At 47.1% G+C, this 18,226-nt stretch overlaps 1 protein-coding gene across 8 annotated transcripts in view; it reads left to right on the top strand.

Annotated features, from left to right (window-relative positions):
* The window catches only part of LOC117362176 (CD99 antigen-like), a 161,698-nt gene that overhangs the window by 123,251 nt on the left and 20,221 nt on the right, over window positions 1–18,226 (top strand). For all 8 annotated transcript variants that reach the window (XM_033948126.1, XM_033948124.1, XM_033948122.1 and 5 more), the window contains 2 exons: window positions 2,390–2,413; window positions 15,715–15,834. In XM_033948126.1, the coding sequence (XP_033804017.1) occupies window positions 2,390–2,413; window positions 15,715–15,834 (144 nt within the window). The remainder of the gene's footprint in view (window positions 1–2,389; window positions 2,414–15,714; window positions 15,835–18,226) is intronic.

The following is an 18,226-nucleotide window of genomic DNA, read 5'->3' as shown; positions in this document are numbered from 1 at the left end:
AAGATATAAACAATCATTCCCCTCCCCCCTCTCTGGATTTGTATGTAGAATATGAAATCTTTAATATGGTAGGTGCACAGTATTATTAAAGTTGTTTAACATAAGAATCTAATGGACCCCATATTCCTATAAATCTTTGTGATTCATTTATTTTTTCTACAAGCATTTTCTCATATCGATAATACAGACATAGGGTCTCCCACCAAAACGGTATATTCAACCTATCCCACTGTTTCCAGTTCCTAGTAATCATTTGCAAAGCCACACCTATCGTGAAAAGAAGTTTATCTTTGGAACTATTTAGCGGGCTATTTTTCATAACTGAGGTACCAAACATTATAATTCCATATGATAATGGAATTGGGACTTCAAGAATCAAAATTATTTTATTCCATATGGACCTCCAGAATGGACAGTGAAATACAAGATGATCTAACGTTCCAATTCCTAACTGGAAATGCCAGCACCTAATTTGTTTTGTTTTGATTTTCCCCCTATTTTCTAATTAGGGATCCTCTGTGTTTATCCCACACACATTTGAATTCTATTGCTGTGTTTGTCGGGAGGGCCACTGCCTCCATGAAAAAATATATCCTGATGTTGCTCCTTATTCCACCACCCTACAACCTCAGCGGTTTTACTGTTTCCTTATCTCTGGAAAGGATTTATTTGTATTTTAATACCTTTCAAGTATTTCAGTGTCTATCATATCTCTACTTTCCCTCCTTGTCTCTATACTATTTATGGTTTGCATGATAAAGCCTCATTTATATATACTGTTCCTTAATTTGCATTCACAGACATGCTAATCTTAGCATGCTCATCTGATGACTTTTGGACTACTTTAACATTTGTGATAAGGCCTTATTGCAGAGGCCTCTGAATGGGTAGGCTTAGGGTCTATTAAACTGGGTTCTGGAGGGAGCTGTAGCGTGTAGCCCTATGGCCAAGGATTGTTGTGATTTGCTGCAGAGTTCCGAAGGAGAGAGAATAATTGAGTAAAAAACATGGTAATTCTGATTAAACCTCCCCACACGCAGACCAGTGGATACCAGATTTGATTTAGCTGAATGTTCAAAGAAAATAGGAGGAAATGGTCATGCCTCCCCCCCCACGAAACTCCCCAAAATAAAACATAGTTGTGATTTAGTTAAGCACCTGGTAATGTTAACACTTTAGTATATTTTTAAAAATCAGAAGTGCTTATTCAATATCTATCTGTCTTTGTCTATCTTTGGCTGTCTTTGTCTTGATGGGCACTTGAATGTCCCTCCTTTTTACTGTATAACCCCATGTGGCTACTGTCAGTTTAATAAAATGTAAGGATGGTCGCACCCCCACAATGTTAGGTGGTAGGGGTTAAGTGAAATGCGCACTGACAGATGCCAGGTCCCAGGTTCAATTCCCTCACAGATGACTCACCAGAAAGAAGAATAAAGAAGGCATAGCCAGAGGTGTTTGCATAAAGAATATATTATAGACATAGCCTTACAGAAAAGCAATATTTATAATCATTACAATTAAGCATTACAATTAAATAGAGAGCATGGCAGTTTCCCTGCCTTACAGAGGTCAGAGGCAAAGAGGGACATAGAAGCAGTTCTAGGAAGCTTCGTGTTCCATAGATAAAGGGAAGGATAGACAGAGAGAGGGAGAGCCAAGACAGAACCAGAGTGCCAAGCAAAGAGCCAAGAGATAGCTAGCTAGAAAGAGAGAGAGAGAGAGAGCCAAGACCCCTCTCATGATAGTTTGATAGAAAAAGAGATAGATTGATAGCTCCATAGAAAAAGAGAGATAACTTGATAGAGCAGAGAGCAGGCTTTTATACCTTGGAATCTTATTCTGACTAGAGAAAATATTGTATCTCCCAGTATCTTTCTGTTTAGAACTTGCAAACTGTTTGAGACAATGGTCAATTTAATTGACAAAGGAGGGTGAGATACCTGCAAGCATGGTGATGGGATTAAGTCTCTGGCTTGATCTGTGCACCATTGTCCTAAGCACCCTCTTAATCAGACATTAACACCTTTTAGCTAGTCATGATTCAATCAGGGAAACTTAACACAGTCTCCCTGCACTAAGGGTCTATCTGCCTTCCCATGCCAGAGCCAGATTGATATAATCTCCCATAGGCCTCTAGGCTGACAGCTACATGGGCCTCTTAACCTGTCCCTCCTTTTTTACTGTATAACCCCGTGTGGCTACATGGGCCTCTTAACCTGTCCCTCCTTTTTTACTGTTTATCCCCGTGTGGCTACATGGACCTATTAACCTGTAAATCACCTGGAACCTGAACTGGAAAAGTGCAATTTAAGAAGTCTTGATTAGATTAGAGTCTTAAGGTTCCTCTGGATTATAATAATGTTTTACCTGTTTTGTTTCTCTGCAGATGACCATGGTAAAACTGCTGATGGTAAAGTATACGTATTTCAATAAATTATTACGTACTGTTAATGATCCTGCATAGTATAAAATGAAATTTGGATTTGAAATATCACTGTTTAGCTGTAACGTTTTTACTGTAACATGTTTTTACATTACCGTATTTCGCTCCATAAGACACACTTTTTTCCCCAAAAAAATTTGATGGAAATAAGGGTGCGTCTTATGGAGCGAATACCCAACCCCCCCCCCCCCAATCCCGATTACCTTTTTTAATGTTGGTGCCCTCCCTCGCTGGATGGAGGTGCCTCTCTAGCGGGAGAGCAGCGCGCAAGGCTGTCTGCCTGGTCGGCTGACGCGGTTGCTTCCTCTTCCCTTCTGTATCTGCAGAGTGGTGCACAAGGCTGCCTGCCTAGTCCTGCGCTGCTTCTGTTCTCGCAGGAAGTGGCGTGGGACCAGGCAGGCAGCCTTGCGCGTCGCTTTGCTTCTGGAGAGGCAGCTAAAAACAGCGAGTCCCGATTCCCACACACTCCCAGTGGGCTGGGCGCGAGCAGCAGACATTGGATCCGGAAGCCGCTGGAAGTCTGGCATGGCGGCGCAGCCCTGAAGAGAGCGAGCGGCTACGGAAATAGCAGCGGCGGCGGCTGGTTCCGGCCTCCCGTTTTCCTCCCTCCTATCCCCCCTGGCAGCGCTGGGTGGCACATCCTGGCCTCAGCTGCCTCCAATGCTGCTCCTCTGAGTCCCTTCGTGTTTGGGCGGGACACGGAGGAACGGGCCCGTCAAGCTGCGCCGGAGGAACTAAAGGTATTGGGGGAGGTCGGAAGAGGTATGGGGGGCCTGCCTGCCTCGGGGTGGGGGGTGGAAATGAGGAGTACAGGAGGAAGGAAATGACAATCCCAGCATAAGAATCAGGGGAGAGAAAGAGACAGAGCAATCCCAGCATAAAAGCCAGGGCAACCAGGGGAGAGAAAGAGAGAGCAAAGAAATGCTGAAGGAGGAGGGAGCATAGGGACAGGGCCATGGAATAATGCTGGAAAGGGGAAGAATACTTAATAGAAGGGGAGGAAATGGTACACATGGATAGTGAAGAAGAGAAGAAAGATTATGCACTTTGGGGGCCCTGCCTGCCTGCATGCTTGCCTCGGGGTGGGGGGCCTAGCCTGCCCTGTCCCTGCCTACCACTAGACTACCAGCAGGGGGACAGGGTACAGAGCCTGGAAGGGAGAATTTGGATCAGAATGGGGTTTTTTTTTTCTTGTTTTCCTCCTCTAAATCTAGGGTGCGTCTTATGGTCAGGTGCATCTTATGGAGCGGAAAAATACGGTACATTGTAGCATGCCAAGGCCCTAAAAGTTTCAAATTATTTTATGGTAGTGCTCCACTTTTAGGAATGGTTTTGTGTCAATGATCATTTTAACAGTAATCGATGTTGTCAGATAAGGACCAGTTGGCCCACCTAATGGTTTTGCCTACATAAAAGCATCTCTAGCTCTGACCATCACTGTTCAGTGCACTTACACTACCCTCTGTGCTTTGGATAGTTACTGTATATACTCGAATATAAACCAACCCAAATATAAATTGAGGTAACATTTCCCCCTTCCCCCCCCCCCATTAATATTCAAGTGCAGTGCTTTGCCCTGTCCTGCTCTGCCAGTCTCTGCACCCAGCCCCTCCTCCCTCCATCCCTGCCTGCCAGATTCTATAACCTCTCGGACCCCTACCTCCCTCCCGATGCCTAGTAGGCCTCCTGTCCCAGCCAATTCTAATTTTTTAAATCTCCCTCCCTCCTCCCCTGTGTAATTTTAAGTATCCCTTGCAGCAGCCAATCAGCTAGCAGCTCTGCACGGGCAGGAGTGAAGGAAGGGCGCTCCTGCCGCAATTCACTGCTGGACCATCAGTGATACTTAAGGTAAACATAGAAACATAGAAAGATGACGGCAGAAAAGGGCTATAGCCCATCAAGTCTGCCCACTCTACTGTCCCACCCCATTAAGTCAGAGTGCTGCTCGACCCACGTAGAGATCCCACGTGGATGTCCCATTTATTCTTAAAGTCGAGCACGCTAGTGGCCTTGATCACCTGCACCGGTAGTTTGTTCCAGTGATCCACCACCCTTTCTGTAAAGAAATACTTCCTGGTGTCACCACCAAATCTCCCTCCTCTGAGTTTGAGCGGGTGCCCCCTTGTGACTGAAGGTCCCTTAGGAAAGAATATGTCGTTTTCCACCTCGACACGACCTGTGACGTACTTAAATGTCTCAATCATGTCACCCCTCTCCCTGCGCTCCTCTAGAGAGTAGAGCTGTAACTTGCTCAGTCTTTCCTCGTATGAGAGACCCTTGAGTCCGGAGACCATCCTAGTGGCCATTCGCTGGACCGACTCAGCTCGAAATACATCTTTACGGTAATGTGGCCTCCAGAATTGCACACAGTACTCCAGATGAGGTCTCACCATGGTTCTGTACAGTGGCATTATGACTTCAGGTTTACGACTGACGAAGCTTCTATTGATACATCCCATCATCCGCCTTGCCTTGGATGAGGCCTTCTCTACTTGTTTGGCAGCCTTCATGTCTGCACTGATGATTACTCCCAAGTCCCGTTCTTCTGAGGTCGTAGCTAGTGTTTCTCCATTCAAGGTGTATGTTCTGCATGGATTTCTGCTGCCGAGATGCATCACCTTACACTTCTTTGCGTTGAAGCCCAGCTGCCATGCTGAGGACCAGTTTTCTAACTTGATCAGATCCTGCGCCATACCATCCGTGAGATCACTTTCACCTACTATATTACACAGTTTGGCGTCGTAGGCAAACAGCGCTATTTTTCCCTGAAGCCCTCGGGTCAAGTCCCTTATGAATATGTTAAAAAGGGAAGGTCCCAGGATTGATCCCTGCGGCACTCCGCTAGTCACCTCCGATGTCTTAGAGAGGGTGCCATTGACCACCACCCTCTGAAGTCTTCCACTCAGCCAATCACTGACCCATGCCGTTAGTTTCTCACCTAACCCCATCGATTTCATCTTGTTTAATAGTCTAAGGTGTGGGACACTGTCAAACGCCTTACTGAAATCCAAGTACACTATGTCCAGAGACTCTCCCGAGTCTAGCTTTCCTGTCACCCAGTCAAAGAATCTGATAAGATTGGATTGACATGACCTGCCCCTAGTGAATCCATGTTGACAGGGATCCCTCAGATTCCCCTCATCCAATATCATGTCTAATTTCCCTTTAGAGTTTCCATGAGTTTGCACACTATTGATGTGAGACTTACTGGTCTGTAATTCGCAGCCTCCGCTCTGCAACCCTTTTTGTGCAGAGGAACAACATTGGCAGTTTTCCAGTCCAGGGGGACTCTCCCCGTACTTAGGGAGAGATTGAAGAGCATGGCTAACGGTTCCGCCAAAACATCGCATAGCTCTCTGAGCACTCTTGGGTGCAGATTGTCCGGGCCCATGGCTTTGTTCACCTTGAGTCTTGACAGTTCTTTGTAAACATCAGCTGGTGTGAACTCAAACTTCTGAAATGGGTCATCCATGCTTTGCTTTGCATCCAGCCGAGGCCCGTGCCCTGGTGCCTCGCAGGTAAAGACTGAACAGAAGTAATCATTCAGTAGTTTGGCTTTATCGGAGTCAGTTTCCACATAATTCCCGTCTGGCGTTCTAAGGCGTACTATCCCGTTTGTGTTCTTTTTCCTGTCGCTAATGTATCTGAAGAAGGATTTGTCCCCTTTCTTGATGTTCTTCGCTAGAGTTTCTTCCATACGAAGTTTGGCCTCCCTGACTGCTGTTTTGACCGCTGCAGACTTTGTCCTGTATTCAATGTTTGCTTCTTTTTCCCCCATGCGTTTGTATGATAGAAATGCTCTTTTCTTCTCCTTGACGAGGTATGATACCTCATCTGTGAACCATTGGGGTTTCCTTTTTCTTTGTTGTTTGGTTACCGATTTTATGTAGCGGATAGTTGCCTCATGTAGGATCGATTTCAAGGTCGACCACATAGTTTCCACATTATCAGTTACTTCTTGAACCTGCAGCATCTGGTAGACGAAATCTCCCATGCGTGCAAAGTCAGTGCCCCTGAAATTGAGTACCCTAGTTTTTGTTTGTGATCTAGGGAAGCCTTTCTTAAGGTTAAACCATACCATGTTGTGGTCACTGGTGGCTAGCGTCTCTCCCACCGAGACGTCCGAGACGCTTTCCCCATTCGTAAGTACCAGGTCCAGGATGGCCTGGGCCCTAGTGGGCTCTAGTACCATTTGTCTGAGCCGTACTCCCTTCATGGACGTTAATATCCTCCTGCTGTCACAAGTTGTCGCTGATAGTGTGTTCCAGTCTACATCAGGCATGTTGAAGTCTCCTAATAGAACAGCCTCCCCCCGTAAGGTGATATTCTCAATGTCTTCAATTAATTCTGCGTCCTTTTCCTCCGATTGTCTCGGAGGTCTGTATACCACACCAAGGTACAAGCATTTTTCTCCACCTCTGGCCAAGTTTACCCAGATGGATTCCCCAGTATACTTGACATCTGTGATCCTGGTTGTCTTAATGTTCTCTTTGATATAAAGTGCTACTCCACCACCTAACTTACCCTCTCTATCTTGTCTAATCAGGTTGTATCCTGGTATGGTCATATCCCACCCATGAGAGTCTGTGAACCATGTTTCGGATATCGCTACTATGTCTATGTCTGCATTAATTATTTCTGTTTCTAGTTCTAGAAATTTATTCCCTAGGCTGTGTGCGTTAACATACATAGCTCTCCACTCTTTCTGTTTGCTAAGCTCCTGTTGTGAGCCATCCATTTGAGTCAAATTGTCTCCTAGCGATTCGTTTGCAGTAAGGGTAGTTACCTCAGACCTAGAAGCGTAATGTTGGTTCGCTACATCAGGATTGTTACTTACTGCTCCAGTGTAAAAGTGGGTACCCACCCCCGACTTACCTAGTTTAAAGCCCTTCGAAGTAGGCGGGCTAGTCTGTGTCCGAAGATATTCTTACCTCTGTTGGTCAGGTGGAGTCCGTCTGGTCCCTGTAGTGTCTCTCCGTGATTCAGGAATCCGAAGTTCATCTCCTGGCACCATCGTTGTAGCCACTCATTCGTCTTCAGGATGCGTTCGTCCCTGTCCCTTCCTCTGCTCCTAACAGGAAGAATGGAAGAGAATACTACCTGTGCTCCTATCTGCTTCAGCCTCTTTCCCAGAGCTCCGAAGTCTCTCGCTATGTCCTCCAGGGTGTTCTTGGCAGTGTCATTCGTTCCGACGTGAATGAGCAGCATGGGGAAGTGGTCCTGGGGCCTGAGAAGTCTATGACTTCTCAGGCCCCAGGACCACTTCCCCATGCTGCTCATCCACGTCGGAACGAATGACACTGCCAAGAACACCCTGGAGGACATAGCGAGAGAGGTGCGTGGGGGAGGTGGGCAGGAGACAAATAATAATTATAATCGGGCTGGGACAGGAGACAGGAGAGAGCCTTCTTGTTCCGGCCACTGCTGAACCACCAGGTTTCATGGCAGGCCCGGCAGAGGCCTGCAAACATGTTTGGGAGGGGGACGGGTCCCGAATATAAACCGAGACCCCCATGTTTTGGCCCAAAAATCTCAGTTTATATTCGAGTATATACGGCAATCTAATGTGAGTTTTTATATACCATCTTTCTTATCCACAAAATGACCACCTAAAGTGATTTACAAAAGCACTAGCTATTTAATGATAAAGAAACTGCATGGGTCAGTATGAAGATAAATACTTGTCAGCAAAAAGTTTGTTTATACACTCGCAGCCAGTACAAAAATTTCTCATATTTGCTTCTGCTATTTTTCAGTAGCACACATTAGAAACTGGCAGCTGCCTCCATCCTGCCATGTTCCAGTTTTTTTTAACAAATATGCAAAAACAACCCCCCCCCCCCCGCGAAAAATAAAACCACCACCTTCTTTCTGCCCCTGCCATGGATTTCCTCTCCATCTCTCTCACCCATTCAGTTTTACCTTTCAGTTTACTGATGCCTGTGGTTGTTCCTGCCTAATCTGTGCTCAGAAATCTTGCCAGCTGGAGCAAGAGAAGCAAAGAGAAATAGGAAGAAAATTTTAATTTTATTCCTTCTCATCCTTCACTTCCATCTCCCCGCATAACAATGCCACAGATGTGGAATGAGCTTTCTATTCCTTCTTGAGTATTGGACATTCTAAGCAAACTTTCAGCTCTTTGGTCCCCCCCTTAATAATTTTTACATCCCTACCCTGTCTGCTCCCCCCTCCAAGATTATGGTAAACTCTATAATCATGATCACCCTACAAAATTCTATAAAACACATAACTAGAAACCACATTTTTAAATAGTAAACCTTTGCCTAGTCATCAGTCCCGCCTTCTAATAGTCATTTTTTTGACTTATTATTTTCAAAACTTACAGTAAGTGTAAAAATATATACCACATTTTATACATCAATAACACACTTAATATTACATTAATATCCATTTCAGAATTAATCCCTCCTCCCTCCTGAACAATCACAATACAAACACATAAAATTTCTATAATGAACCCCAATATATCTAAATTCATTAATCTAACAGACCCCCATTCCTCCCCCCCTCCTGGATGTGCATGATATAGGGAAAAACATTAATTAAACATTACAGTATTTTGCTAATGGCTCCCAAATCTCCTGAAATTTCTTAAAATTCCCTTTCTGAATGGCTAATATTCTTTCCATTTTATACACATGACACAATCAATGCCACCAAAAATTATAATTAAGCCTTATCCAATTCTTCCAATTGCTCTATGTACATTTTAAAATAAATAAGCTTTTCTAAAATTGGCCTCATGGTGTACCAGTTTAGAGGTTCTGAAAACATCTGAGAGGCAGAGAAACTGGAGCAGTTTTTATTTTTTGATGCCTGTGTGTAATAAGGTCTATATCCCTATTATCCCTGTTATCGAGTAACGCGGTTTGCGAGTGTTTTGCAAGACGAGCAAAACACTCGAGCAAATTGTAACTCGCAAACCGAGCGTTTACTTGATTTGCGAGTCCCTGGAACCGGCTTTGCTGCTCCCCTGAGGCCACAAGAGCTGCTCCCTCCTTTTGCGACCGAGATCACCTCCTCCCCCCACTGACTGGCCCTGTGCTTACCCATGCGCCAGTGCTGAAAGTGCCTGCCGCTGGTTCTCTGCTGGGTTGCTGCGGGGGCCTTGAGCATCTGTGCATGCTCAAGGCCTTCTGCCTCTCACTCTCTCTGAGAGTCTCATGAGAATCTCGGAGAGGGTGAGAGCCAGAAGGCCTTGAGCATGCGCAGATATATGAGCACTTTGGATTACGAGCATGCTTCTGGAACGAATTATGCTCGCAAACCCAAGGTACCACTGTATTTCAAGAGAGGTTACTATAGAATTATTATATGCCTCTAATCAGGAATTCTTTTGTGATGGAACCTGGGTGGTTATATGCATACATGTTATTATCCCAGGACAAGCAGGCAGCATATTCTTAACACATGGGTGACGTCACCGACGGAGCCCTCGGTACGGACCTTTTTAACTAGAAGTTTCTAGTTGGCCGCACCGCGCGTGCGCGAGTGCCTTCCCGCCCGACGGAGGAGTGCGTGGTCCCCAGTTTCTTCGTTTCCGCGGAGCGAAGAAGACGCGTGTGTTTTTTCAACGGCCGTTGAAACCACTTTTTTGCCTTCCCGCTCGCGCTTTTTTCCTTATTTTTTCTCTCTTTACCTTCGGGTTTATTTTTCTTTGATTTGCAAAAAAAAAAAACAAAACTTTGCTTTTTCGCCTTTTTTCTTTCGTTTTTGCCCCGGCGGGGCCTGTTGCCAGTATACAGGCCTCGGGCTTCGATTTTGCGGAGGCTATCTTCCCCTTCATGCCCCCGCAGGTCGGTTTTAAGAAGTGCCAGCGGTGTGCACGCCCGATCTCCATAACTGACCCACACAATTGGTGTTTGCAGTGTCTGGGTCCGGAGCATCGGGCGGACTCCTGCACCCGCTGTGCCACTCTTCAAAAGAGAACTCTTAAAAACCGAAGAATTCAACAAACTCTTCTCTTCGGCACCGAGTCGGTGATGGACTCCTCACCTTCAACGGCGGTACCTCAAAAATCGGCACCGTCGACCTCGACACCGACCGACCCCACATCGGCGTCGCTGGCGCCAGGTAAGCCGGCTAAGAAGCCTTCCTCTTCCCTCGAGCGCCCTCCAGCTACGGTGGCGACACCGTCCCTACCGGCATCGCACCGGTCCCGCAAACGCTCCGCCCCGATCTCGGTGAGTGCCTCGTCATCGGCCTCCTCATCGCCGGGGCGTGGAGCGGCATCTAAGGAACCGAAGAAAAAGAAAGCGGTTCCGATGCCACCCCTAGATGACCGTATCTCGGCCATCTTAAAGGCTCAACTCCAAGAGCAGTTGAAGAAACAACTTGAACAACTGTTGCCCACTATCCTGGCACCGCTCCCTTCCGGTACCAGACCGGCCCGAGCCCCGTACCGAGCCCCCGGTGTCCACCCCTTCGGTACCGGTGAACACCTCCATGCCGATCCTTTCGGCCCAACAACTTCATGGCGATCCGGTGGTTCATTCTCAGGCCACGTTGGATCCTCCTCGACACCAGGCGGTACGGCATTCTTCTCGGGACCGAGATAGACGCCGGTCGTCCTCCCCTGGTACCGTTTCGGTGCGCTCTGGAAAGTCTTTGTCCAAGACTCGCCATACCGCGCCCTCCACCCCGGTGTCTCGACATGCACCAGAGGTCAGGGACCCTGACTTATGGGAGGAAACTCCTCTCGGTACCGAGGAGGATCCCTCCTCATCTGATGAGGAACCATCGGCACCCGATGCCACCTCTAAACCAGAGCAGTCCTCATTTTCTAAATTTCTGAGAGAAATGTCTGCTGCTCTGTCCCTTCCCCTAGAATCTGACTCAAAAAAGTCTCAAGCCTTTCTAGAGGCTTTAGACTTTGAGCAACCTCCTAAGGAGTTCCTCAAGCTTCCCGTGCATGACATCCTACGGGAAACGTTCTACAAAAACTTGGAAAATCCCCTCACAGTACCGGGAGCCCCCCGTAAACTGGACAACCTTTACCGTGTCATCCCTATTCCTGGATTCGACAAATCTCAATTGCCCCATGAGTCCCTTCTGGTGGAATCCACCTTAAAAAAGACTCAGGGCTCCAGTGTCTATGCCTCTACCCCTCCTGGCAGAGAAGGTAAGACCATGGACAAGTTTGGCAAGAGGCTTTACCAGAATGCCATGCTTGCCAACAGGGCAAACAACTATTCCTTCCATTTTTCTTTCTATCTGAAACACTTGGTCCAACAACTGTCTGCCCTCCAGAAGTACCTTCCTGAGCGCAAGGTCCCGCTATTCCAACAGCACATCTCTGGTCTTCTCCAAATGCGCAAATATATGGTCCGCTCAATATACGACTCCTTCGAGCTCACCTCTCGGGCCTCACGCATGGCCGTAGCCATGCGTCGCTTAGCCTGGCCCAGAGTCTCCGACCTGGACATCAACCACCAGGATCGTTTGGCCAACGCCCCCTGTCTCGGGGATGAACTCTTTGGAGAGTCCCTGGATTCCACCACCCAGAAACTCTCGGCCCATGAGACCAGGTGGGACACCCTGATCAAGCCGAAAAAGAAGGCTCCGCCTGCCCGACCCTATCGGCCTCAATCATCTTACCAGCGGAGGTTCTCAGCCAGGCCACTCAATCCGCCTCCCCAACAATCTCGGCGACCCCGTCAACAGCAGCACCATGCCCAGGCTCGATCTCAGGCCACTCAACCCTCTAAGCCTCCTCAGCCTGCTAAACAATCTCAGCCCTTTTGACTCTTCTCTCCAGGGCATAGCCAGTCATCCACCCTCGCTGCCTCTTCCACAGCCTATCGGGGGTCGTCTCACCATTTTCTCCAGCCGTTGGGAAGTCATCACGTCGGACCAGTGGGTCCTCAACATCATCCGCCACGGCTACTCTCTCAACTTCCAGACTCTTCCACCGGACAACCTTCCCGTAGAGTCTGCTTCACACTCATCTCAAACCCCCCTCCTCCTGAGGGAGGTTCAATCCCTCCTCCTTCTCAATGCCATCGAAGAAGTACCTCCAGATCAAAGGGGTCAGGGATTCTACTCCCGCTACTTCCTGGTTCCCAAAAAAACGGGAGACCTCCGTCCCATTCTCGATCTCAGGGACCTCAACAAGTGTCTGGTCAAGGAAAAGTTCAGAATGCTCTCCCTTGCCACACTTTACCCTCTTCTTTCTCAACACGACTGGCTATATTCCCTGGACCTCAAAGAGGCCTACACTCACATCTCCATTCATCAGAACTCTCGCCGCTACCTGCGGTTCCAGGTGCTACACCACCACTATCAGTACAAAGTGCTACCGTTTGGCCTCGCTTCCTCCCCCAGAGTCTTCACCAAGTGCCTTATAGTGGTGGCGGCCTTCCTCAGGTCTCACAACCTCCAGGTGTTCCCCTACTTGGACGATTGGTTGGTGAAAGCACCTTCATCTCAACTCGTGCTACAAGCTACTCATCACACCATCTCTCTCCTCCACCTCCTGGGGTTCGAGATCAACTACCCCAAGTCGCATCTGCTTCCCACCCAGCGACTTCAATTCATTGGAGCAATTCTGGACACCACACTGATGAGGGCCTTTCTCCCCTCCGATCGTCAGCGGACCCTGCTCCATCTCTGCCGTCAGGTACTCATGCATCCCTCCATTCCTGCCTGACAGATGATGGTCCTCCTGGGTCACATGGCCTCGACGGTGCATGTCCTTCCTCTGGCACGTCTCCACCTTCGTACGCCTCAGTGGACTCTCGCCAACCAATGGTCACAGACTACAGATCTTCTTTCTCATCCCATCTCTGTGACATCATCTCTTCAGCAATCTCTCCAATGGTGGTTGAACTCCTCAAATCTTTCCAGGGGTCTACTTTTTCATCTGCCCCCCCACTCTATGATCATCACCACCGATGCGTCCCCCTACGCGTGGGGAGCTCACCTAGGAGATCTACGCACCCAGGGACTTTGGACCCCACAGGAGCGTCGTCATCACATAAATTTCCTGGAACTCAGAGCCATGTTCTACGCCCTCAAGGCTTTCCAACACCTTCTCTGCCCTCAAGTCCTCCTCCTGTGCACAGACAATCAAGTCGCCATGTACTACATAAACAAGCAAGGCGGCACCGGATCTCGCCCCCTCTCGGATCTCTGCGCATCTGGACCTGGGCCACGGACCGCAATCTCTTTCTCAGGGCGGTCTATATCCAGGGCGAACAGAACTCTCTGGCCGACAATCTCAGCCGCATCCTTCAACCTCACGAGTGGACGTTGGACCCTCCGACTCTGCTCTCCATCTTTGCTCGATGGGGCACTCCGCAGGTGGACCTCTTTGCAGCACCTCACAACCATCAGCTGCCCCAATTCTGTTCCAGACTCTTCTCTCCTCACCGTCTGGCTCCGGATGCATTCCTGCTCGACTGGAGGGATCGGTTCCTCTATGCCTTCCCTCCACTTCCTCTGATGTTGCGGACCTTGTCCAAACTCCGCAAGGACAACGCCACCATGATTCTCATCGCCCCTCGGTGGCCTCGTCAACACTGGTTCTCCCTCCTGCTTCAACTCAGCTCCAGGGAGCCCATTCCTCTTCCTGTGTTTCCTACTCTACTTACGCAGCAGCATCAGTCTCTACTGCATCCCAATCTGTCTTCACTCCACCTGACAGCTTGGTTTCTCTCGGGCTGACCTCTCCGGAGAATCTATCTCAACCGGTCCGCCTCATTTTGGACGCCTCCAGGAAACCGGCCACTCTCCAATGTTACCATCAGAAGTGGACCAGATTCTCCTCGTGGTGTCTCCGGCATCATCAGGAACCCACCTCCTTAGCGGTGGAAACTGTCTTGGAATATTTGCTCTCACTGTCCAATGCTGGCCTCAAAACTACCTCCATCAGAGTCCACCTCAGTGCCATCACTGCGTTTCATGAGCCTATTCTCGGAAAACCCCTCACGGCTCATCCTCTGGTTTCCAGATTTATGAGAGGGCTCTTCAATATCAAACCGCCTCTCAAGCCTCCTCCTGTCGTCTGGGACCTGAATGTGGTTCTCTCAGCTCTCATGAAACCTCCGTTTGAGCCTCTTGCCACAACTTCGCTCAGGCTTCTTACCTGGAAGGTGCTTTTCCTAATTGCCATCACCTCTGCCAGGAGGGTTAGCGAACTGCATGCACTGGTTGCCGACCCACCTTTCACTGTTTTTCACCATGACAAGGTTGTTCTGCGTACCCACCCTAAATTCCTTCCCAAGGTGGTCTCGGCTTTTCACCTTAACCAGTCCATTGTGCTGCCCGTCTTCTTCCCTAAGCCTCACTCGCATCCTGGGGAACAGGCGTTGCACACACTGGATTGTAAGCGTGCCCTTGCTTACTATCTTGATCGTACCAGAGCTCACCGAACATCCCCTCAGCTATTTTTGTCTTTCGATCCCAACCGTTTGGGTCGCCCTGTCTCCAAACGGACACTTTCAAATTGGCTTGCTGCCTGTATTGCATTCTGCTATGCTCGGGCCGGTCTCTCACTGGAAGGAGCTGTCACGGCCCACAGAGTCCGAGCTATGGCTGCTTCTGTAGCTTTCCTCCGTTCCACGCCCATCGAGGAAATCTGCAAGGCGGCCACTTGGTCCTCAGTTCACACGTTCACTACTCACTACTGTCTGGATGCGTTCTCCAGACGGGATGGACACTTCGGCCAATCTGTGTTACAAAATTTATTTTCCTAATGGCCAACCATCCCACCTCCCTCTTTGTTAGCTTGGAGGTCACCCATGTGTTAAGAATATGCTGCCTGCTTGTCCTGGGATAAAGCACAGTTACTTACCGTAACAGGTGTTATCCAGGGACAGCAGGCAGATATTCTTACGTCCCACCCACCTCCCCGGGTTGGCTTCTTAGCTGGCTTATCCTAACTGGGGACCACGCACTCCTCCGTCGGGCGGGAAGGCACTCGCGCACGCGCGGTGCGGCCAACTAGAAACTTCTAGTTAAAAAGGTCCGTACCGAGGGCTCCGTCGGTGACGTCACCCATGTGTTAAGAATATCTGCCTGCTGTCCCTGGATAACACCTGTTACGGTAAGTAACTGTGCTATATTGGATTAGGTTTTTAACTGCTATGTATTTTTTATGATTGATTTTTGTTTTATGTTTTAATTTAAATGTATGTATGTTTATTGCAATCCACCTTAAATTTTAGGCAGAATATAAATGATTAAAACCATAACTGTACCCATGTGGTGATACTTGTGAATGTCTAAACTTATTTTACCTATTACAGATGGTGAAGGTAGCAAAATAGGTGGAATTGTTGGTGGTATTGCTGCGATGGTGGTTGCTGCAATTGGAAGCTTCATTGCTTACCAGAAGAAGAAACTTTGTTTCAGAGAAGGAGCAAATGGTAAGCTTTGTTTTCTTCAGAAAACATTTTTCTTTGCATTTTTCTTATTATTTTTTTTTTCCTTTTTGCTTCTTGTGGTAGATTGGGGAGCAAAAACAGTGAATGCTTTTTAAGAGGATCTCAACTACAGATGAACTTTTTCATCCAATTGTTGCAAACTGGTCAAATTTTGGTACCTTTCCATCCTAGTGATTAAAATTTTTAAAGCTAAGAAATGCTGATGGTGGGCAGAAAAATGTAAAGATTTTCTGCCACTGTCGCCCATCCCAGGAACAATCGCACTACTATCTGATTTGGTTTATGCAGGGTGGCGCTGTCCTAATTGGTGGCCACAGCACATTGCTAGCACTTGAAAGTTAGGGGAAGAGATGAGGGGAAAATATGGTCAGTCCCTGTCCCATCTGAAAACTCATTGCAGCTAAGGGAACTTTGAGCAAGAAGAACAAAAATAAATAAATGTTCATTACTAAGACAAATGATGACTTACCTCCTAAATAGGGAAATTTGCAGTTATATAAAATTTCTTAAGGCTTGTCCCGCACTGTCTGGTTTTATTCCTGGGGATGGGGGTGCAACAGATCCCAATTATTTCTGGATTTCTACTACTGGTAATTTCTGCCCCACTAGACATCCTCTTCGCTTATACCAGGTTCTTTGAGTTCTCTTGCTAATATATTTATTATGGCTGCGCCATGTTCATTTTACGTGGTGTGGATACCATTACTTTTCTGCATACTTTAAAATACACTATTCCCCCCTTATTTTATTACAGGCTGGCCTAAAGTTAGGTACCAATTGCACATTTAAGTTATAGGGAACACTTACATATGTGATTGTTACCACTGCATTCAAGAACATAAGAATAGCTTTACTTCTAGCCATTTCCCACAAAACTGCTTTCAGTTAAATTGGCCCTATGCTTTGGAACATTTCTGTTAAGAATCAACCACTTTAAGAAATCACTTAAAATCTTTCTTGTTCTCAGAAGCTTTTCATACCTTATCCTCTTCTCCTCTTCTTTCTCCTCTCCACTGCTCTGCCTCTTTCCCCTTCTTCCCTATTTTTTTTTGCCTAATCTCTTTATTAGGCAAACACCATATACAGGCAAGATCGACATGTCAAAAAGACAAAAACAAGTTTCATAAAGTTCACAGACAACAAGATGCTGCAAAATCACCGTCCCATACAGAAGAACAGTGAAACAACCCCCAGAAATGTACAAAGTGGTGTACCTAAAAAAACAAACATAATTGAAATAACAGGGAAACAAACAAGTATTGTGTAAGGCTAAAAAAAATTATATATATATAAATTTATATATATAAATTTTTTTAAGGGGGGTAAGTATACCCTCCCCCTGTACCAACCCTAACAATCATATATCAAAGCAGCCAAACCATAGAAAACCAGCCAAACCAGAAAAAGTGAACCCCTGTCCCCCCACCCAACCCTCCTTGTGTGGATTCAGCATGATCAGTAGGAATGGCCGCTCAAAGTAAAGAGAAAAGCAGAACCTAAACAATGAAGCTAATGAGAACACAAAAACAGTCCCTTAATACCCTTGGAACACTCGAGAATTCAGCAGCAGACTTCTCGCTCTTTGCGGAAGAGAGTTCCAGCACACCTCCCAAACATCCTGGAACCTCTGCCAGCTACCCTCCTCCCTCGCACTTGCTGCCCAGCGTTCCAACAAAGCCAACTTCAAAAAGAAACTGCTTACAGCGAGAGGCACACCCGAAATCTCAGGAGACACATAGTTTGCAATACACTGGCATAACCTAAGTTTATAAGGGGGCGTTTTTACACAAGAGGCGGCACCTATTTTGAGGTTATTTTGTAAAGAGCCATAAATATGTGTGCCTTTATAAATTAGCCTCCTAAATGGCCACACACTACTGGTAACATTAGCACATGGCCAGAAATGAAACAAATAGGGAAAAAAAGCTATTTTATGGCCATGCTAGAAATAGGCTTAGCTTACAGGAAAAGGCCTGCATAAAGGCACTGTAAGCCAATGTACTAGCACAGCTTAGACGAAGGGCCCCTTAGTACTTTACAGACATGAAAAGGAGTAACATAAACGTCTTTTCTGTAATTTCCAGGTCCTGCTACAATTCATTTGCTTTCCAACAAATCTATTGAGTGCTGAGCTGCAGAGTTAAACATTTACTGGGGTGGGAATGTAGCATACCTGGCAGAGGCCACATTCCGAGATAAGAGAAGGAAAAATACTTAAAAAAAAAAAATTGCATGCTATTTTCTTTTAAGATGTCAAGTGGTACTGTGTGGGCAACATGTTAACAGGTCAGCTCAGTGTGCAGTTATATGTTAAGTGAAATGCCCATTTGTAGCTCATCTCTCAGATGTGAGTGGGTTCCCTTTGTGTACCTTT

The sequence above is a fragment of the Geotrypetes seraphini genome, chromosome 6 (assembly GCF_902459505.1).
Source record: "Geotrypetes seraphini chromosome 6, aGeoSer1.1, whole genome shotgun sequence".
In the NCBI taxonomy this organism is placed as follows: domain Eukaryota; kingdom Metazoa; phylum Chordata; class Amphibia; order Gymnophiona; family Dermophiidae; genus Geotrypetes; species Geotrypetes seraphini.
Note: the sequence above shows the minus strand (reverse complement) of the source record. Positions and strands in the feature narration are given on the sequence as shown.